The 22,050-nt window shown below is 40.7% G+C and overlaps 1 protein-coding gene across 1 annotated transcript in view; it reads right to left on the bottom strand.

The window, feature by feature from the left end:
- The window catches only part of FAM160B1 (family with sequence similarity 160 member B1), a 29,837-nt gene that overhangs the window by 7,579 nt on the left and 208 nt on the right, over nt 1–22,050 (bottom strand). Inside the window, exons 2-14 of the mRNA XM_026050582.1 lie at nt 15,638–15,716; nt 13,564–13,733; nt 11,337–11,441; nt 11,077–11,199; nt 8,075–8,401; nt 7,476–7,672; nt 6,218–6,332; nt 6,036–6,112; nt 5,734–5,926; nt 4,389–4,558; nt 3,463–3,606; nt 1,712–1,802; nt 37–180 (exon numbers count right to left, since the gene is read on the bottom strand). Coding sequence (XP_025906367.1) covers nt 37–180; nt 1,712–1,802; nt 3,463–3,606; nt 4,389–4,558; nt 5,734–5,926; nt 6,036–6,112; nt 6,218–6,332; nt 7,476–7,672; nt 8,075–8,401; nt 11,077–11,199; nt 11,337–11,441; nt 13,564–13,733; nt 15,638–15,716 — 1,935 coding nt within the window. The remainder of the gene's footprint in view (nt 1–36; nt 181–1,711; nt 1,803–3,462; nt 3,607–4,388; nt 4,559–5,733; nt 5,927–6,035; nt 6,113–6,217; nt 6,333–7,475; nt 7,673–8,074; nt 8,402–11,076; nt 11,200–11,336; nt 11,442–13,563; nt 13,734–15,637; nt 15,717–22,050) is intronic.

The following is a 22,050-nucleotide window of genomic DNA, read 5'->3' as shown; positions in this document are numbered from 1 at the left end:
TTTTTTTTTTTTTTTTTTTTTTTTTTTTTTTTTTACCTGATCAAGAATCCTGCCCATTCTTTCAAACAGGACTTTCAAGAAGTGCCCTTCAAAAAAGGATGCTTCTAAATTGCACTTTTCCAAAGATCTGGGAGATCCAGGCCACTCCCATCGCAAGCAGATGGCACAGTAATCCCGGAACTAGAAAAATAAAGTAGGTAGGAAAACATATTCAAACATTTACTGCATAATACACAGAGGGCAGAAAAAAAGATACCAACCTCCATGGATATCATGTAATTTCCTTTTAATAACCTCCATAAGACTATAAACTGTAGCTCTCTGAGCAGTCTGAGCTCAGAAGGAACAGTCATGCTAAAAGAAACATCATCAGTTTGTGCTGGCACTTCCTTTTCTTCTGGACATTCACACGCTTGAGGGGATTTCATAAACACAGCAAGTGGACAACAGAGCTCCAAAAAGCAACCCGGACTCAGACATAAAGCCACCATCACATACATCCTCATCAGGATTTTTTTTTAAAGCAGGGATTGCCTTCGTATATGGTGTGGTTGTAAATAAGTTAATATTTTTAATCCTAGAACATGCAGCTTATCTGCTCAAAGTAAAAATACGGAATGCAGGAATAAACCACAGCAAAAGACAGTGAGACAGACTCAGAAATTCTTCCCTGCGTGCAGCTTCCTATTGTGCAGGCTTTCAGGAATGTGTAAACTGAATAGTTATTTCAATGTAATAACAGCAATAGGCAAGGCAATTCTTAGGGGAAAATATTTTAAGAGTAGCCATATCATTGTCAGAAAGTGGCAGAAACCAATTCTGTTCTCTAATAACTCCCAGAATACTCTTCTCCCTAAGGCACGAAAGAAATACCAAAGTGATATGAGTCTTCTGGCATCCTAGAACAGAACATTAGGGAATTTCACATGAACTTTTGTTCCCTTATTCTCTGCTTTCTATTCCCTTCCTTTTCAGGGAAGGCTACAGGTAAAACTATGTAACAACTGCAGAAATCAAAGCTTCCTATTTCAAACAGCTCACTTCATAACTCAAATTACGGACCTTTCCAAATATCTACTAAATAGTTCCTGTTATCCTTGAGCTTTATGGGATTTTTTTCCCCTCTTATAGGAGATTCCCAGGGTCTCATTAGGAAAGCTGCAAATAAACAATTGTCCTCTGACCAAGGAGACTTTAGATTGCACTTGCAAAAACAAAACCTGCATTTATTTCAAAAGAGTAAAGCATAAAGTTTTCCCAGCAGAATTTTCAACTTCAAACCTGAATGCCTTAGGCTGCATATTTCCTGTGATGAGCCTTTATTTTTAAAGCCCCAGATTGCATAACTCCTATGCAGCAGTTTAATTTCCCTTCAGTCCTTTCAAACAGCTTGGCAGGCAATTCTCCAAGAGAATGCAGATAAATGAAAAAGCAAATTAAGAACCTAGGTGCAGTTCAAATTTTCTCTCAGTGTGTTTGTTACGTAAATGTTAATGCATTTAATGCCATCTATTATTCCTGCTAGAATAACAGAGGGTAGATTCACCCTCAAACTCTCCAAAGACAAGATTCTGCAAGAAAATTAAAATTGTATTTTTTGTTTTTCATTACTAAAATCACACATAGCAGGACTACTTATAGAACCACTTGTACATTCTCATAAACATTTCAAATTCTCAAAGACTGATTAAAGAAGATTTCTGTGACTTACTTGTCTGTGGGCATCTCTGAGGTAAGTGTCATAACCTGTACCCTCCACGTGGTACGACGACTTTGCTTCATCAGGTACAAGACAGAGAAAACTAAGAAAAGATAGAAGTAAATTAACATTTATCTACAAGTCATGGAGCAGCAGGTCAATACTTTTCCACCATCTATAACAGTGGCCACAGTACTAAATCAGATGCCCAATTAATGAAAGCATTTTACTATAACTTCATGTGAAGAGACAACAAAATCCACTTATGCAAGTCTGTTCTAACTACTGTTTGCAATAACAACATATATACTTTAGAATTTGTCTATCTGACCCTAGAGGTAGAAACGTCAGTGGGATGCTAGCAGTTTCTGAAAAGGAGCAGACAAAAATGGAGATGAAAAGGAATAGTGATGACCAGTACAGATATTTACTAAAGGTCAGACTCCATCTTACCAGAGCAGATGGAAAGTTTACTGGCAAATCAGGGAGCCAAATAAGGAGGAGGATTATACTTGACATTCTTCCTATCCTATTGCCTGGGCACTTAGTTGCTACAGTTTTATTTGACATGTGGCAATGAACACCCGGGAGCACACAGGAATATTTGTCCCGGTTAGTGCCTTTATCAGATATGTACTTAAATACTGTATGCTCTTATTATTTCACTGATATTTCGCCTAAGTATCACCAGGCAATTCTAAATTTTATTAGAGGAATCCCCTCCAACTAAAAATAAATACAGAGAATCAAAATTCTGGACACCAAAAGACCATTCAACTTTTGGAGCCTCTTTCCAAAATTCAGCTTTCTCCACACATCAGGAACTGCTGAGGCTCCTGAAAGGTTTTATATAGAGACTGAGAACTATGGAGTAGTTGAGTTTTCTTAGGAAGCTCGTATTACCTGAAAAAATATATTTGCAATACACTGCAAATCCTGAGAACATTTCCATTCCCTGACAGAGGGGATGAATTTTGGGGACTGCTCTTTTTGTCTTTTCTCCAAATTATGTCCACCATAAATTATAAGCTATGCCAAAAAAAGCGAGGGCAAGAAATGACTAGTCAGTCCTAGGGCTGTTTGCTCCATGGCTGATTATTTCTGGTTAAGTAGGTAGGTCAGCAAAGCCAGACCAGGGCTGCTTTGCTGGCTTTTATTAACAGAGCAAAGAGCATCTGTCCTTGTATTAGTAGCTAAGAGAATTACCATCGCTAAGTTGCTTAGAGCAGAGAGACTCTCCCCTTTGTGGTATGCAGTTTGCAGAATGGCTTACATGCACACACGCATGTGATGGAGGTGCCACTTGTGCTTTTGGGAACACAAGGTTCTCTCTAGCTTGGCAATTATTTCATTTTAAGCACATGTTTAAGGAAGCAAGTATTTTTCCCCTAAAAAGCATGGCAACAGTCCCCAGACCTCTGCAGGAAGGTCAAGCCCCATATAAGAGTAATTTAAACTTAGCAAATCTTTTGAGAATAGAGTGTTTTGTACTCAGTTAGGCTTTCATCCACAAGTATGAGTAATAGATTGAAATATCTGTAAAGTCTTCCCATTTTTCTGTTTCATGTTGAATTCTTACTTATAGTAAGCTCTAATCCTTTAGGAGTAGTTTTCCAGTAAAAGGCCACAATTTTCTCCTGGGGAGACACTCTGCCAGCTGGCAGAGCATAACAGACCTACACCCATTGCAGCGTTCATTTAATTCACATAGTGTGTGCAGAGACCCCACATTCAGAGATTTTTCTCCACTTGCTGAAACTCACCTATTTACAATTTTATGTACTTCAGTTTTCCCATCACTCTTTGGGTGTTCAGGACTGACAGGTGGAGAAGCACTGAGCCACTCCTGAGCTGACAACATGTTGTCTGGAGACAGATCAGTAAATAACGGATCTTCCTCTAGGTCCCTGTGAGATTAATAGACAGAAGGTTATGGAAAGTGAGAAACTCTTTTGGACCAAAAGAGATACTTTCTATTTTTTCCTCTGAAAAATAGCATTTTTTTAGAACATTAATATGTACAGCTTTCCACTAATATGCACAAATATCAACCTTTACAAATACTTTTCAAACTTTGTTTTATTTTTGAAGAAACTTCATAACTTTTTGATCTGAATAGCAGAGCTGGACATTTCCTGCTGGTTCCAAATCACTGTGCTAAATCACATTCTCTAGCCAAGTTTTCCACGTGAGAGAGATTTCTACTCAAGGAAATCATTAGTTTTCAAATGACTCATAAACATCTAAATTAAGAAGCCTAAAATAGCTTGCGTAGCTGGTCCTTACAGCTCCCTTCAGTAAAAAAAATGTGAAGTGTTTCATCCAAAAATATGATTCAAGAACATTGACATGAGCGAGACACCCAAGTGACTGATTTCTCACTGAAATCAATACATACATGCACTCAAGCTAGGAAGATGCCTAAGTTACTAAATCAAGAGCTTCTATTGTTTAGAAAAGAGGGTTTTGTTAATTTTAGCTCTTGTTACTGTTCTAACAGTTTCCTTAAGTTGCTGATGGAAAAATTTGCACGTCATTATAGAGGCTCATTATGTTTCTAGACTAACAAACAAAACACTCGATGACACGCTGTGCTCCCTTTTCTATCAATTAATGAAAGAAGAGACTGCTGTTTAAAATGTAAGAATCCAAGTTAGCTGGTGTGAAAACTTTTCTTAAAGAAACTTACACTGCTCCTGCGATCTGTCCATTTTCTATAACATCTTTATCTTCTTGGCAGAGAGGCTTGTATTCCATATAGTTTCTTTCTTCTAAATTTCTCAGAACCAAGTTATAAAGAATGTGCTCATGGGGTTTTTGCAAAAGGTGCTCAAACATTCGTAAAGTCATTATACTGATCTGCAATGTCAAGAGTAAAATCTCAGTGAGCTTCTGCACAGTTGCCTTATGCTATTTGTCTTCTATCTGTGTTTGTACTTCGTAGAACTTTGCTATTATTTAACTACACTATAATAGAAACCAAAATACCCGGACAGAACTAGAAAATTACTATGCTGAGGGTGGTATATAGGCATTACTCCATATGCACTTGAAAATTAGTACACGAATGTATCATTTTCCTATAATATCATACAGTACAGCTCTATAACAGAAGAGCTTCATAAAACCTGCCAGAATAACACAAAGAATGAAAGAACTCACAATTTAGCCTTGCCTATCACAAACCCATCCTTGATGGAAAATGGTTAGCACTGTGCAAGCCAAGGTTTAAAGGATGTAATAAACATCCAGAATAAAAAAATAACATTGGGATGTTATGGCTAGAATTAGATGCTAATATTTTTATACAGAGATACTAGGCGGGCTTTTTAAAAGGGCCTGACTTTAAGCAATACAGGGTCGTTTTACAGAGAGATTGAGAATTCTCAGCATGGCAAAGATAAGGTAATTTATATAGTTATCCTATTCTGAAAGGGTGAGCAGACTGAAGAAAAGGGACATGCCAAGGTATAGATCCATATTTCAGACTGGCTTGGGGATTTTTTGAGAAAGGAGAGGGGGGCAACTATTCCATGGAAAGACTGGTTACATAAGCAGGTCCCTAGCAGGGATTTCACTCAGTTCAACTACTTTAACAAGGTGTGTAAGTGCTCAAAGTTACTACATTATCTTTCAATTGGCACTTTGTATATTTTCTAGTCAAACCTACTTTATGTAATTAAAAAAAATTATCTACCCCTCAAGCTGCAATATCATAAAACTGACACAAGGAAAACAACAGTGATGCAATGTATAATATAACATACTGTCAATTAAAATGCAATTACACAGACTGATTTGGCCATCTTTTACAGATGGGCAAGATCAGATAGGCACGCATAGGGTCAAGCAAATTTCACAAAGAATCTTCACTGCCAAAAAACACCCTACTTGTTCCATAAAACAGTTTGATTGATAACAGCTGGATAAACAGTTTGATAAAGCAGCTGAGAAAAATGAGATGAGCACAATGGCAGTTTGGTGGTTTGGTTTTGCGTCTGCCCAGCAGCCGTTCTGCCATTTTCACTTCTCACCTCATCAGAAATATGATCACAGTGCTCGATTAACCTGTGTCGCAATGGATGTCTGTTGATGTCCGTCAAAGTCTCTGGCTCTCTGTGCTCTCCAAGTATAAAATAAACCATTTCCTGCAGCAGGACATCCGAAGTCACCTGACGAACAATGCGATGCAATAGTGCAGTGGATGTGAGGATTCCCATCTCTGAGCTGAATGATAAATTCATAATATTAGATATACACTGGCTTGCAACTGAAAAATACCTGCTTGATTCAGATTCTGCTCTGCTGCTGTTTCTTGGGGAAAGATGCTACTCACGTTTGCATCAGCTGGGGTTCCATAACACCAACAAAAAACCGCTCCCGCACAGCTTTTGCCATAGCAACTGCAGCAGTCTGAAACAAAAATACAAAGTGCTTGGTCTCACACTGAACACCTAGGAAATAACTTGAGCTATTTACTTTCTAAATATGTTTGTATACTGTATAAACATTTCAAACCTTTTGTGCTTCTTTAATAAGTTGATCACAGTAGTCAAACCACGAAAGAAATGAAATCAGGGCTCTTTTCCCTGGAAAAGCGGATGCATCTTCTTTGTGACTATAGGAATCCAAACTGCATAACACAAAGAAATATTATTCAGTCTATTTAGGATTATCTGAAGAACTCTGGATGCTCTTTTTATTAAACTTAACAGCACAATCCATGATCTACCCACAATGAAGTGAACATTAGAATAGCTTTTCTGCACACAGAGGCTTCCGATGGCACATTCAAGAATATAGAGCACATCCAGCAGAAGAATTCTGCATGGATATGCTTAAACTATTTCGTAACTCAGAAGGGAGTACTGATCATCTTGGCTTTTCTCTGAAGAAAGAGACCACAGAAACGATTCAGTAACTCCTGTAGCTACAGAAGCATAGAGGGAATTGCTCTTCTTTACTCTGTGTCAATCAAGACCAACAAAACCACACAGCATATACCTGAACTAGACTGTACTGTTCACAAAAGCCTAGAAAAAAATCTAAGAAACTATTATTTGCTAATCTGGTGTAATAATTATTTTTATCACTGTTAAGTTGTACCTTTTTGTTTCTAAAAAGCACCAGAAGCTTTTCACCAGAACTAAAAATTAAAATACTCTTTGCAAATATCTGCTTTTTGTCTTAGTGCTAAAAGATTGTGATGAATTCAAAATAATGAAGGCAGAGTAGGGAAGAGTATTTAAACATATTTAGAATATATCATACAAGCAGTTTGGATGATAGGCCCAGTATCTTTAGCTTTGTGCTGATGAGCTATGCCATAAAACTTCTCTGCTGCTTCACTGCTGCAGAAAGTCTGCTATCAAATGCATCCTTCCTGTCATTCCTCGTAGCTTAGAGCTCTGTGGTCACTGTTCCCAGTGAAAGGCTTATGCACATATTTCTGATATTCTTGAGATACAAATAGGAAAATAATCTGTGTGTGCGTGAGATAAGCTGTATCAGCACAAATTGCTAACATAATTCAGTGGAAAACCTTGCTTCTTGAGGAATCTCTGCAGTGGACTGGTGGTCAAACCTGACAATGTCAAAAATAATGAATCCATTGGATGTCTGAAGTCTTATGATTCTGATTAATATCTAAACTGTGCTCTTGAAACTTTGGTGTGGGCATGTAAATATATTTTACACCTTACTCAGCTACAAAAAATGAATATCAAGGAGAGGTGTAAAATTTCCTCAGGTATTAAATACACAAGTAGATTCTTACCCCCAGTTGATTGCCTCCACTGTTTCAATGTCCAAGGGATCCAGTGACTGAGGCAGGGCTCTGTAGAGGGCGGCCAGCCTGTCGGTCAGCAGCTCACACAAGCAGGTGCTCTGCGTGAGGCACTTGGCTGCTGCTGGCTCCGGCAGGCTCACCAGGAGCATGAGGCCCTCGCAGGCCTTCACTGCTATCCGGCCGTCCTGGCAGCAGGGGAAATGCATCAGAAGGTGAACTAAGCTCACTTAAAATCAAGAAGCAAATATGTCCCGAATGAAACCTCTTCCCTCCTCCTCCACCCCTAAGGTGAATTTCCTCTTGCTTCTTTATTCAACCACTATAAGTTATTTCTCCTGAAATTGGATGGTAGGAAATAAAAAACTACATCACAAACCACCGCAAACACTAAGAAAGTAACTGCTACCTTAAGGCACATGGCCCGAACGCTGTAGGTCAGATTACGACCAAGACATTAGACAAATAATGTCAAGCTATCACTTAACAATTACAAGGTGTATATATACACATAATGTGCACACACATACACTGCCTCTCCCTGCTTCACACAATATTCACTATATCAGATTACAGAGGAAAAAACTCACCGGACTTTTAGTGAGATTCAGCAGAGAATTCACTAGGTTATAGTCTTGATTCGGATCAGGAGCTGAGGAGTCGGGCGGCGCGGCGCCGCTCAGCTCGTGCAGACGGAAGGGCAGCTCGTCCGCCTGCTGAGGGAGGCCGTCCTGGTGCTCCTGCTCCGCCTGCTGGGCTCCGGCCGAGGTGCCCGCTGCTGCCTCCGCGTGCCCGGGCCGCCCCGCGTCGGTGTGCCCAGGCTGCCCCACGTCAGCAGCCACCGCGTCCCCGCCAAGCGGCGCCTCCTCCGCGACGGCGCTCGCTGACCCTCCCGAAGCCAGGGCTCTCAGCTTGTTCTGAAAGGCATTTGGTGGCAGTCAGGCCGTGCAAAGGAATTCACTCTAAAGCAGAAACTCCCCAGAAGGAAGTTTTGTACAGTGAGGTTTGAAGCGGTTCTCTACAAGGCTGGATGCAGTAACAACATAACCGACAGTAACTGGCTGCAAAGGCAGGCGAGCTGCTGCTTCTGAACCTGCTTTACTCTTTCCTCAAGTCCTAACCCATTTGGATCAAGGCCAAATCCACCATTCACAAGGAGGTGGCACCATTTTACCTCCACCAGTGGAGACACCATTCACTTGGTTTGTCTGGTACCTGATACAAATTTTTCCTTTTCCTTATGAGGGCATCTTCTGCCTCTTGCACACACCACAAAATATTTCTTTACTCAAAAAGGTCTCAAATTCTTTTAACCTCTGAAATGCTGTTCCAAGTTGGAATCACACAGTGACACTCACGCTTAACTTCTGAAGATTTTACTTTCAAAAGGAATGGGGAAAGGGGAAAAAGTTGCTTTTATGACAGCAGGATAACGCTGTAAGCACTGGCTACAGTAACACATCTTGAGAACCTTCTCAGATGTTGCAAAGCATCTCAACTTAACCTCAAAGCAAAAAATCTATTCATCTTTCTGCTAAATGAACCTGACTCCAGCACATGGAGACATTTACACTTGTGCCCCGCAAGACCAAGAAGAAACAGTAATTCTCTGTTCTCCCAGCACAAGCACAGGTGAACCAGGCTGTGTTAGCATCATAAATTTGACTTCAGCACAAGACCTGTTCTTCAAGCAGATACAGCAGTGAGTTTAAAACTCCAAGGCGTTTCCCTTCCCTGCAGTGACACAGCAGCTGTTGGGAACACAGAGCTCACGGGGTGGCAGCTTCTCAGCATCACCATTGGGGTTAGCAGTGTTTAGTGCACACAGACAGCAGGGACGAACCACCTCAGGAGCAAGCAGCACAACTGCTGCGACCACGTGCCCACGAGACACATGTTCTGTGAGGAGGAGCTGCACTGGGCACTACAATACTAGCGTCCCCGAGAGGCAACCCGCTGGGGTAAAGCAGCATGCTGAAAATGAGTACCAATTCTGACTACAGGAGAAGATGCATTCCCTGAACCTTCTCCTCCTATGCATCTTATTGATACACGGGTACAGCTGGAGCAGAGCTGTAACACTGCAGATTGCAGATGCAGAACTACCATTACAGCTACGGTGCACTGAGGGGTTCTGCTACCTTCCTGTATTTTAACATGGCTTTCATTTATAACACAGTGCAAGTAAATACGCAAAAAAATTACTCAGATACTTGTTTTTTCTTAGCTGCTATGGCTAGAACTGCATTTTCAATCAGCTATTAGACATTGTTATTGGCACCACTTACGTACCAGGCAGGGTTACCAAAACTAAATTTTTTTTGCAAAATATATAAGATTTTGCAAAATATTCATTTTACATTGCACCATTACCTCATACATGGAACGTGACATAGTTTACACTTGAGCTAATACACTGATGAGACCAAAAAAATCCCCCCTTGAATTTGACCATAGCTCATTACTTCTACATTGTCAGGCAACACAAAGCATTCTGCAAACTGAGCAACACATATGCAGAGTTCATTTATTTAAGCTTCCTATTGATTAACCATGCAATTCTGCAGCTTAGCTGCTCACCTGCCTTCTGTAAAAGTGCAAGACAGGATCCTGAATGACCTGACAGGAAAGGTTACATAAAATACACATTCAGTGTTTTCAAGGCAAAGCACTCCTTTAATTCACCAACGGCAAAGAGATATAAGTACATCTTTCTATTGTCTAATTTCAAAATATGTGGCTATTTGAGTGTCAAATTCTGCAGTGAATCAATCAAGTGACAACACAGCTAATGAAAATATCCACCCAATTCCTGTGGAAAAACCATTAAGTTCCTGCTTTGTAGCAATGTTATTAGAAATGAATAGTGACATGATTGCTCACTTGGTAAAATGGGGGTTCTTATTTTATAGTCTCTTTAAGAGATGCTGTGTTGAAACTTGTTTGAAGAGCAGAATTAGATAAATAGAGCAGCAAGTGGCCTTTTGCATGGAAGGATCAGTTGCAAGGAATACTTCTCATGAGATGAGCTGAGATGTGGCTAGCTAAGGAGAAAACAAATAAAGGAAAAGTGTGAGTTAATCTGTTTAATATAAAATAATGGCTATGATCAGTGGGGATAACAAACATTCCTACGTATGTTCTTTTCCTATACACCAGAACACAGAAAACTCACTTTGAAAAGAAAGAATAAATTGAAATCCAAAACAAATTAGCACATGAAAATCAGTGCAAAAGATACTTCGGAAACTAACATCTGAGTCAGATCTCTTCGCCATAATGTTCTAAGTTACAGTCTGTATCACTTCCCTCAACTAAAAATTACTCTTTTCTGATTTGCAGAGTGCCCCCTAAAGGCTGTACCATTAAAGATCTCAAGCAGGTAAATTGAGAGCCCTGAATGAGATTCTAGTAAAAAAGAATTAGATGCAGCAAGTCTCTAGAAGCAGAAGAATTTGGGTTTTTTTCCAGGAATAAAACCTCCAAGTGAAGTCATCTATAAAGAACTAAGCTGCTACCTCAGGTTCTCTATTAGATTTTGCCTGGGACAATTTAGAAATAGACCCCCAAAATGCAGATTTCATCTACTCACCTCAAGGAAGAAGTTGACCATGTATGGATCCTGTTTCAACTTTGCACAGACTATACAAAGAAACTGAATTTCTTCATTTTCTGTGGGTGTTGCCAGAACTTCACCACATAGCCTGATTAATTTCTGTTACATAAAGAAAAGCAAATCATTAACTTTAATTCAGACAAAAATGGAAAAAATACAAAGAGATGCCATTAACCCCAACACAACAAGAGAAACCTGTGATACAAAGCAATAATTCCTTAAAATTTGAACAGTACCTGCACGGGCCTATGCACATTTATATGGGGAAGCAGAGGCTGCTGTATTCTTCCTAGAAGTTTTGTATAAAAAGCCAAAACTTGCTGTTTCATTCCTGGAGGACACTGAAACAAAATCAGATGAATAGTATTAAAAAAAACGTAAAAACATGAAGGGAAATGATTATGTAAAAGTGTCTAAGACCAAATAGCAGTAATTTAATCAAAACTATTTTAAAACCTCATGTGTTAGCACATTACTTTTATCAATATTAATTGAGTTCACCAAAAAATGGTGCTTTTCATTAGCTGTCTGCTTTTTAAAATTTTCCATACTTTCCATTAATTACTCTAGCAGATCCTTTCAAGCCTTTCCAGGAAATACACCCTACCAATATAGGTAAATGTTAGGGGAAATTAACTCTGAATGAATTGGCTGTCGACAAACTGCTTTTTATGGTACTGTATCATTTTATACCATATTAACTTTTATCAAGAGTTCTCACAAAATCTAGCAATCCTGTTTGCAAGTACATACAAATAAACGCTGACAAACTCATTATTATAAAAACTCCAATGTCTACTGAGTTTTTTTTTTAATTCATGACCAATTCACCTCAGATAAAGTGTTTTTAAGCAGACACTGCTGTTCCAGGACACAAAGCAGCTGTCACTTACCTGAGCTCCAGCAGAATAAGCCACAGCTGTCTGTGGCTGAACATTTATGTCCATGTTCTACCCTCTCTCCTGCACTTGCCACATGAGAAGACTTTCTCACCTCTGCAAGGTCTGATGCACACGATTCTGCAGACATTAGCCTTGTTTCTGCCTAAATCCTCACCCAATCCTAATAGTTCTGACATTCTGAATAAATGCATATTCCAGAGGTAAGTTTTAATTCCCTGATCTGGTTTACTGCATGGGGTTACCTATAGATCTATCAACAGATACCAGGAACAAGAACTGCCTAACTTGGCTCTCCTGACAAGGCAACTATTCCTTGGGCTACAGCTAGCCTCAATATTGCTTGTCAAGTGATCTGTTAAAAAGAGAAAAATGTACCATTAGGGTGCATCTACAAGAAAATAATAAATCTAAGTCATTGTTGTAAAGGGAAATCATTCATTCTGCAACAGATTTTTGCAACATCTTGCAAGCACTGAACCCTAAGTTTACTTTAGATGTATCAACTCAAGTGGTAAAGTATAGAGACAGACTGCACAAAAACTGCTTATACAGGCATATTTGAGCACAAAACAACTTCTCTCAACCCTTAGAAACCTATTGCTAATTATTCCTTTCACATGTCTCTGCTCCAGCCCAATTTCTTGGTAAGAGTTTGCAGATTTACTGCCCCAGCTTTGCTTCCAAAAGAAGCGATTAGGACAATATCTCATGGTAGGAGAGCTGCTATCTCCATGGGAATATTAGAGGTCTGGTCCCTCCAGAGCAAGGAACATCCCAGGCTCAGGCAACTTGTATCCTACACTGTCTACATATCTAAAACCAAGTAGATGAAAAATTTATGACCGTATGTAAAAGACTGGCTGAAAAGGAAACCATGGAGAGCTCCATTTATCGTTTAATCACAGCATGATTTCCTTACTCCATCTGCATCACAGTACAGAAGTTCTAGCATGAAGGCTGATAGATTTATTCACCCCATGATCCAACCAATCCCTTACCTTTCAGCCTGTATGTCTGCCAAGACAGACATCAATAAAAACAAATAGAAAGGCTGTGAAGATGCTGTCCACAAGAATGCACCAAGACCTATTAAGCTAATTTCACCACAAAGCAGATGAGATCTGAACAAGATTGTCCTGGGTGGAGTTTATATAAAAGACCAAATAAAAAAGCAGCCTGAGCATTAGCTGAAATCAATTCTTCCTGATATGACAATCTTACTACATTCACAAAAACTAAAAAATATTTGTATTTAATATAGCTGTTTACTAAGAAACTCCGAACACTCTAAAAAACAAGGAGTAATATTACTATTCTGTAGAAGACAAGGAACTCAGCAGAAGTTTGAGATCTGGTACTGTCAGTGACTGTGAAAAGAGTAGGAAGATGTTTAATTCTAACTAGCACACTCGAGTTGTCTCATTTGGTAATAGGTCAGTAACAAGTAAAGGGTTATCTGCTGGAGTCCTGCAGCCTACCCTACCATTTCCTGCAGTGCTTCAGTCCCTATTACTATTAGGAGCTTGCCTCAAGGATAATTTGTTTAATGAGAAGTACATACATCAGCTTTCCCTAGCGTGTAGAGGGTCTCCAAAATCTTGTGGTGCAGCAAATATTCCATACACGGCCCCGTTTCACCCGATTCCCTCTCATTTTCTTCTTGAACTAGAATATCCAACATCTGTTCCAGGTGAGAAGGAATGTTGGTGTCTGTCACAGGAGCTTTGTCATCTAAATAGAACAAATGTGCAATTAAGAATGATAATATCTTACCCTTTTTTCTTAAAATCAATTATAAATTCAAGATTTAAAAACATGATCACTCATTCAAAGAATCTGATATATATAAGTAATAAAACAGTGATTAGGATGTTAACAAACAATATGTACATTGACAATTTAGGCACATGTTAAATCTATACAATTAAATATTAAGTATATACTGCATTTATCTCCTTCAAGTTTATATGAACGTATACAGGTACAAATTTTTAAGGGACACTGGTAGTTTTAGATGCCATGCTTAAGATATTATTTAGATAAAACTGTGAAGTATCTAATATTAATTTTAAGATGTCCTAAAATGGATTTGCTGAATCATTTCTCAAAATGTAAACTGGCATATACGTTAGGCAGCTATTTAACCTTATGATGATAAAAATGTGAAATACTGAATTACAAGACCTGTATTAATCACACAATCCAAAAGAAAAACTTCTGTAGACAAAAAGCAAATACAGGGAGAGAAAGGTTCCAGTCTTTGGTTGAGTATCCACCCTGTTTTGGTAATTTCTTTGCCTCTACACATAGTATGCTGGAATGTACAAATAACTTCTAAAATCAGATTAATTTGCAATTGATCAGTTCCTTTACAAGGCAGATAAATAAATAGCTTTTCTAACAGCAACAACAAAGTAATCCCAAACATTACACTTGTCATTCTTCGGATTTCTGTACTTTCTGCCTTAAGATATTGTGCTGTCAAACTTCATGAACAAGAGAGTCAGACTGATCTCTTCATACTGAAGTCATGAGACTGCTCTGAATTTATGCCACTGGCAGTGGGATCTTGTATTAACCCGAATGTTGCCAAGCAGCTGTGCAAGTGTAGAAATTTTGCTTTTTATTTTCCTCAGCTAAATTCTAATTGAACAAATATCTCACTAGGAAAATAGTTACTACTTACACAAGAATCTAAAAATAATCATTCCTTGCATGAAAATAGAAACAAGCTCACAAAAGAAAATAGCTGTATTAAGTGTCTTTAGACCCTGTTACAACCTCTAGATTGCTTACAGTGCTTGGGGGAGCTTCCTGGGCATAATATCCTGTTTGGGCTGGAAAATAATTCTGCTTCAAAGGTAGCACAGGCAAATCACCAGCTCTGAAGACTTCTGATAGGTTTTTTAGGGGGGATTTCATTGGTTGGAAGAGGCAAAGAAATTGGGAAATAGTGTTTTCTACAAGATCTAGCAAAGTGCGGGTGAGAGGTCAGCTTTTATTTTGCACCACATAATCACAGGTATCAGTTTTCCTCTACCACTCCGTCATTCCCACCTTAGGAAACATCACAGAGCGTTCCGAAAGCTGGTTATTTAGAACCAGGGGTCACGTTTCAGCCTGCAAGAGTAAATACTGACATACACCAAGTGTCCCAGACATGAACACAGGTTCAATGGCTACTCCAAAAGAAATGCAAAACTAGTAAGCTTGCGAAAAGCATGACTGTGTTCACTTATAAAACTACTAAATTGTTGCAAAAATTAGAAATTTTTGCACCAAAAATCTGAAAAAGAAAATAAATGATGCAAAACGATTAAGTTAACAGTAGGGACTACATATCTTTAGATGTCTGTTTAGATTAAACAGAATAGATGAAGACAGAAGTTGGGTCCAACATGAAAGCAGACAGTTCTTCACATTGTGCTCAGGACACAAGGCCTTCCTTCCATCATTGCTCCTGCCCAGTTTTTAAGGATGAATGGGGTTATACTTTTTGAACTATTATTATTGGCATTTTGATAGGAGAAATAATTCAAGTAGGACCATGCAGAACTTTTAAGTCTTTCAATACCACCAATACTTGGAATTCCAGCTTCCATAATGAAAAGAAAATAAAAATATTTTTCTTTTACCTGATGTCTCTATGTAGTAGTGGGTGATTGCTTTCCAGTGGTAAACAAAATCTTCTTGCAATGGGAGAGAAGGTGCAAGCTGTGGGAAAAAAAAAAAGAAAAAAGGAAGGAAATAAAGAGAACTAGTTAGCAATGACATAAACATATTTCTTCAGAGAGTAAAGTGAATTTTATCTTGCACTTGAATCAAAACTGCCAGCAGACCAGTGCTGTGATCTTACTCTATGTTCTTATACCTGTAAGAAGGGATCTACGCATTATCCACTGCAAGCATCACTGCTACTCATCTCTATGACCAGACAATCTCCTGGAAGCAATAAGAGCAACCGATGATAAAGGAAAGCTGTCCTATACATGAAGTTTTTATTCATTTAGATTTCAGAGTTTTATCCTTTAGGAAACACACCATGTTCTTTGCATCTGCTCTTGATGCCTTCTTCTCCCTTTTGACATGCACCCTTCTCCTCTGCTCCCTTGAACACTCTGCTTAGTTCCTCCTCACACACTTCCTGAGAAGACGGCTTTTTCTGCTATTAGCTACAACTTTTAAAGTAGATTTCTATTTCCTTCTTTCTGCAAAGCGGCACCAACCCCAGAGCTCACCAACCTGTTCCACTTCTTGTAACAAAGAAGTTTCTGAACCAAGAAGATTTAGCACTCGATGGTCAGCAGTGGGTTGCTGCCATCCAACAACATAAACAGACTGCACGAATGAAAGAGCCTCCCATCCAGGCCACTGAAAGTACTTGCTCCTGCCCCTCGAGCTTAGTACCTCCTTAGTACCTCGGGGCTCTATGGCCTGTTACTCCCCGTCAAAAGCTGAGGGGGCCGTGAGCATTTGACCACTCTGCTCTCCTGAACACCTTAAAAAGCTGAGAAGCACTGAATTTGTGAGAACAATAGGAAAAGATCTGCTAAAAACAGAAATCCCATAGTGAAAATTCCTACAGACAAAACAGACAAAAACAGAATAGGATCTGCTATTACTGTGGTCTAATGCTGCATGTTTGAGAGGGTTTTGCAAGCCTGGAGTCCCCAGCTGATTCTTGTGAACTCAGCCCTAAAATAAAAGATCATCCCTTGAGGGCAGATCAACAACAGGAGAACAGGGTCCCAGGGAGAACCAGGCAAGCCTGTGTGGAGGAATCAACAGGGAGCCACCCTTGGAAGAGCCGGGCTCCTGTCCTGCTGCACAAGCTCTCCTCGTCACTGACCTTTGCACACAGGACTTTGGAACGGCCGCCCAAAAAAGCTGCGGTGCTTGGTAACTATCTGCACGTCCTGCTGAAATGTGCCCTCGAATGCCACCCGGGCAGCCACCCTCACGCTGTTCATCCATTCCCCGGTACTCCATGGGCTCATTAAATCTTCCACATTTCCACAGCTGGCACAGAGTAACACAGCAGCTACCGAGGACTATCAGGTCACTGCGGACAATGCTGCTAAGTTTATCAGGCTGCTGCAATTCAGAAAAGTAACTGAAGAAATCAAAGAATGAGAACACGGATATTTTGTATTGTGTCACAGCTGCTAGAGCTGCATTTCAAGCAAGGTAATCATCATTTTGCATCTTTCTCCATTGAAAATGTACCGAAAGCTCAATTTTGATTCATGAGTGGCTCAGAGAGCACTCTGGACGAATACCAGGCTTTTCAGACCACATAGTTTTCACACTAACACATTATATATAATAATAAAAATCTATTCTTGACTGATGTGATTTTCCTCTCCCCTCCTGTTGACGTCATCTGTTTGGAGATGAGTTTAGTGCCTGAGCAGTGCCAGGAAAAGGATTTCACTTTTCACCACCATCAATAATTTATCTGCAGAGATAAAGCTGTGGGCAGGATGTTCTCCTGAGGGGCACTGCTAACAGAGGGGAAAAGGCAGCTCAGAGACAAGTCCTGCCCTTTTTAATTAAAACACTCTGCAATTTCACTGTTTTGTCTGACCTGAGAACTGCAAGACCTGTTGTGGCTCCGGCCTCCTGAGATCCTTGGCTCGCTGTCTCTAGAGCTCAGGATGTTGTTTTCAGACCTTTCCTATCCTGCTTTAAATAAAGCGTTTCCTTTGGCTTCACAAAAGGTTTAGTGTTTACAAAAAACAGTCAAAGAAAAGGGATGAAAAGAACGTGCTGAGGAGCCAGGATGTGATAAGGCAGCAACCTAAGGGCAAATCTTCTCACCTGCTCTCTCTCCCTCTTTCTACAAAGCTGACAAAAGGGGCCAGACTGATGTCCCAGGCTGAGGGAACACAAGCCAAGGGAAGTGCCTGGAGGCCAATGTGCCTGCACAGGAGTCCCGGAGCAGCCGACCCCGCTCTGCCCAGCCCCCTTGCCTGGTCACCGCAGTGCCCATCCCTGCAGCGTGTCTGGTTCCCACATTTCTCCTGCTTTTCCTGGGTGAGGACACCACGTGTTCTTGGCACACGTGTGTGCATGGGGACACAGGAGTTCAGGGGATCATGTGCCATGGGCACAAGAACTTGAGACTGGAGCCTGTTCATACTATGAGGAGGTTGGTGTGTTGGTAGCAAACATCAGGGCAGACACAAGTTCCCAAACAGTGGGTGCACTAATATAACTACATATATTTTTACTAATTTTGAGCTACTCATTCCTAATTTCCAAGTAAAGAATTCCACTAGGGAAAAAAAACCCACTAAATCTCAAAGACTGCAGTCTAGGCATAGATTTAATCAAATAGCTCAAAGTCACTGAACTCTGCTAGAAACAGCCCATCAGGGCAGGCACTAGTAACTTATTCCATCTGTTCCTTACTTGCAGCAGTCAAGGTTCCTGGGACTGAGCAAATGAGTGTCCTCACTTGCTAAACTTCTAACACACACTGCTGAAATAATCCTGGGTAACAACAGTCCTGATGGAACCTCACCCCTCCCAGGAAGGCTGCTCTTCTCAGGAGAACTACAGATCTCTGGTCAAAACCACAAGCTACTTATTATAAAATCTGTCTAAAACATTTCCATGTAGTTTCCAAAAAGAGATAGAATTTAGCTAGGGAAAGAAAAAATCAAGATCCAAGAAGCCTACAAACATACGCTCTTTAAGAAAACATCTTTATGTTTTTAAAAACATTCCGTTTTCCATTCATGATTTTCCAAGGTGCAACCCAGAGCCACAAGAATGAAGACAACAACTGAAGTTGGGGGTATCCCTCAGCATAATTTGGACAAGTTAACCAAGTAAAAGAAAACAGTGCATGAAAGATGAGTGGGTACTGGCTGCTCCTGTGCCGGAGGAAGCCGAGTCAAAGGGCAGTGCCCATCCAGCTCACTCCCCTCGCTGCTAACTGGAGCAAGGAAAAGCTACAACAGTCACTCCTGCTTCACTGTCTTGCTGCCTGGCGTGAACGTTTGCCCCAAGGGAAGGTCTGGAAAGGGACCAACACGGGATGGTCTGTTTTATTTCTCCAGCTGAGGAACAGAAGCACAGAGTCTAAAACAGCCATTGACTTCAAGCGTAAAGTGAAGGCTACATGTCTTTGCAAGCCATACATTACTGAATTTTATCCTCATGATTTCTAGGAATAGCACAAAGATAAAACAATCAGTAACGTGAGGTGATTGCATGAGCTAAAGCAGATTCAAGAAGAATAAATCTTGTTCTGGGCAGTTACACATTTAGGGATTTTGGAGCACTAATCTGTAACAAATGACTCTGCTTCTTTCAAAGTTCAGTTTTGCCTCAAAACACAAACAGAAAAGTAGTTTGTTTAGAACAACTCAGACACAAGCACAAGATGCACAATACAGTGACAGGCTTGTGCAGAGAGGTCCCACAGATGTAAACTCCTACATCTAATGACACTCCCAGGCATCACTAAATGATCTTGTGCAAACAATCTTGTTTGACAGCAAAATTTAAAGCAAGCCTTTATAAAATTCAAAGCAAACCACAAGTTCCAGCTTGAGATGTACAGCTCAAATTCATTTTGAAAAAGAAACAACCTTATGGAAGCCCAAAGCACCCACAAAAGCTCTTTAAACACCTAGTGACCTTTTTACACTAGTGATTTCCTCTAAGAAAAAAAGTAACCAAAGTAAGATAAAAAAGGGTAATTTGCAGCTTTATTATTATTACATGCTGCAATTTTTATCTTCCTAGGATTGCAACATTCGTGTGAAACTTTTGGAACTGAAGGATAGGAGAAACACACACCTAGAGCAAAACATCTCAGGGGTAAGCCAGAAACTGTCACATATTCACTAACATTAGCTCTATAAAACAATATTTGTACTGTGTTCTAAAGCAACCCAATGGAACGCAGACTGCATCCCCTCCAGCACTGCCACCAACCCACCCAGTGCAACTCAAGGGCACCTTTGTCCTTAGCTGGCTGCCCTGTAACTCCGTCCTACACTGGGACAATCGCTCTACCAGAGCAACGTGTCCCACAACACTGCTTATTCACCCAGAGGCCACTTCTTTTTTCCTGCAGAGACCTGGAAAAGACAAAAATACCTGAGATACCTTGTGTGAATCCTGCCAGTAAGTGGTCATAAAAGTTAGGATTCAACTATAATTAAAAAAGCTACAGAGAAAATCCACAATTGAGTAATTTTGGCAGATGAGAACAATTTATTCACAGCAGGAGAGGGTCTTAAAGGAAAGCAGCTGGTCCCTCATCACAGTCCTCTGAGGAAGGTGGTTATTTAAAGAGCACTTTCCCCAAAACAAACCTTTGGCACTCCACAGCTCTGAGTTGGCACAGCAAAGGTAAGATAAGAGGAGTGAACAACTATTATCTCATAACACGTAAGTTCTTATTACTTAAACAGATGTCTCAAGTCCTTTGCCTGCAGGCCTGAGGCAGGGCATGACATAAACAACGTGCAGGGGAAATGACAGGGCAAGAGGCCTCCCTAAACAGTTCTGATTAAAACTAGTCCTACCCAGGAAAGTGAAGTCTAGAGAAGTCCCCAGGTGTATTTAAGTGCCCAACTCCGCTAAAAGTTGTTCAGCTGCAAGTGAATCCCTGCAGGAATTAGGCACTCCGAACCTTTGGGAATTTAGATCTTAGTTACCCATTTGGTGGAAAATATTGTGAGCTGAGTCCACATGGGGCTCCCACAGCTAAACTCACTCTGCAGCAGAGTAACAGCAGTTCCAAATGATGCTCTCAATTCTCAAGGTTATTAAAACAGCATGCAGTGTGGATGGGAGCTTAAGTAATATTTACAATTTATACCAGTCTTCATTTTGCGGCTAGGCTAAATGGCCCATATACTTAAATAGAGAATGAGGAAATCAAAAGTCACGATCACCTCGAGAACTGATTAAAAGTTCCAATTTCTCAGTCCTGCATTTGAATTGTTAGGTTAGAAACATCCCAAAGATAAAACAAAACTCATTCTTAATATCCTGCTGCTTTTGTGATTCCTTGTTTTGTTTCTCACATGTGGTGCTCAATGTTTGTCTCAATCCTGTAAACACTATTTATCACAGCATTTACTGTCCAGAGGCTCCACCACAGTGAGGCAATTACAGGTCACCAAAATGGAGCAGGGACCAAAACAGAGCATGTCCGCCCACAGCAGTCCCTTGCAAAATGTCTTTTTTTTTTTTAATTAAAAAGATAGTCTAATCCCTATTTATATTTACTTTTATTCTTACCTATTCTGCTGATTTTTCCTATTTTTTTGTAGCTCTGAAATAAATGCATTTATTTTGTTTAGTTTTTGTGTATCCCCAGCTTCTACAAACACCTTCACACATCCAGAATTAGCATTCCTGAAAGAAGAACTTTCCTCCCATTCCCACATCCTTAGTCACCTGTTCCTATCCACAATACAGCACAGCCCCTGGACAGGGTTTCTTCAGCCAGGTGGCCGCTAATTTCCATTTATCCTCCCATAAAAGAGCTGTTGGTTAAAAGGCACCTGTGGCCACAGGCAGTTTGCAGGTAAATCATCCCACCCTTGTTTAAAAAATAATTTACTTTAAATTGCTGCTTTGCTGTTGCAGGAGCAATCTGGGCTGCAGAACATGTAATAAAGGCTGCATTTTAGCACCGGGACGGCCTCGCTGCCGCCTACAGAAGCGCAGGCATGGCAGAGCTCCGTGTGTGCTTGAACACCTGCAGCACCGAGGGCCACGACTATGAATTCGGGGTGCCCCTCGGCCGGGGCGCTCGCCGAGGCCCGCTCCGAGGAAGCTCTGCGCTTTCCCCTAACGCCTCCCCGCTCACCCCGTCCCCTCCAGGGCTCGCTTCAGCTCCCGGCCAGGCTGCTCCTCTGGCTCAGCCCCGGGGAGCCTCGGCACCACACACGGCTGGAGGCTACGGAGCCTCCGCCGGGCCCGAGCCCGGGAAAAGCGCGGCCGAAACCGGGCCGCGAGGAGCGGGGGCCGCTCGGGAGGCCCCGCGCGGCCCGGCCGCCTCCTGCCCGCGCCGGCC

Source organism: Nothoprocta perdicaria, unplaced genomic scaffold (assembly GCF_003342845.1).
Source record: "Nothoprocta perdicaria isolate Ctin4 unplaced genomic scaffold, notPer1 scaffold_7, whole genome shotgun sequence".
NCBI lineage: Eukaryota > Metazoa > Chordata > Aves > Tinamiformes > Tinamidae > Nothoprocta > Nothoprocta perdicaria.
The sequence above is the reverse complement of the archived record's forward strand: the minus strand, read 5'-3'. Positions and strand labels throughout refer to the sequence as shown.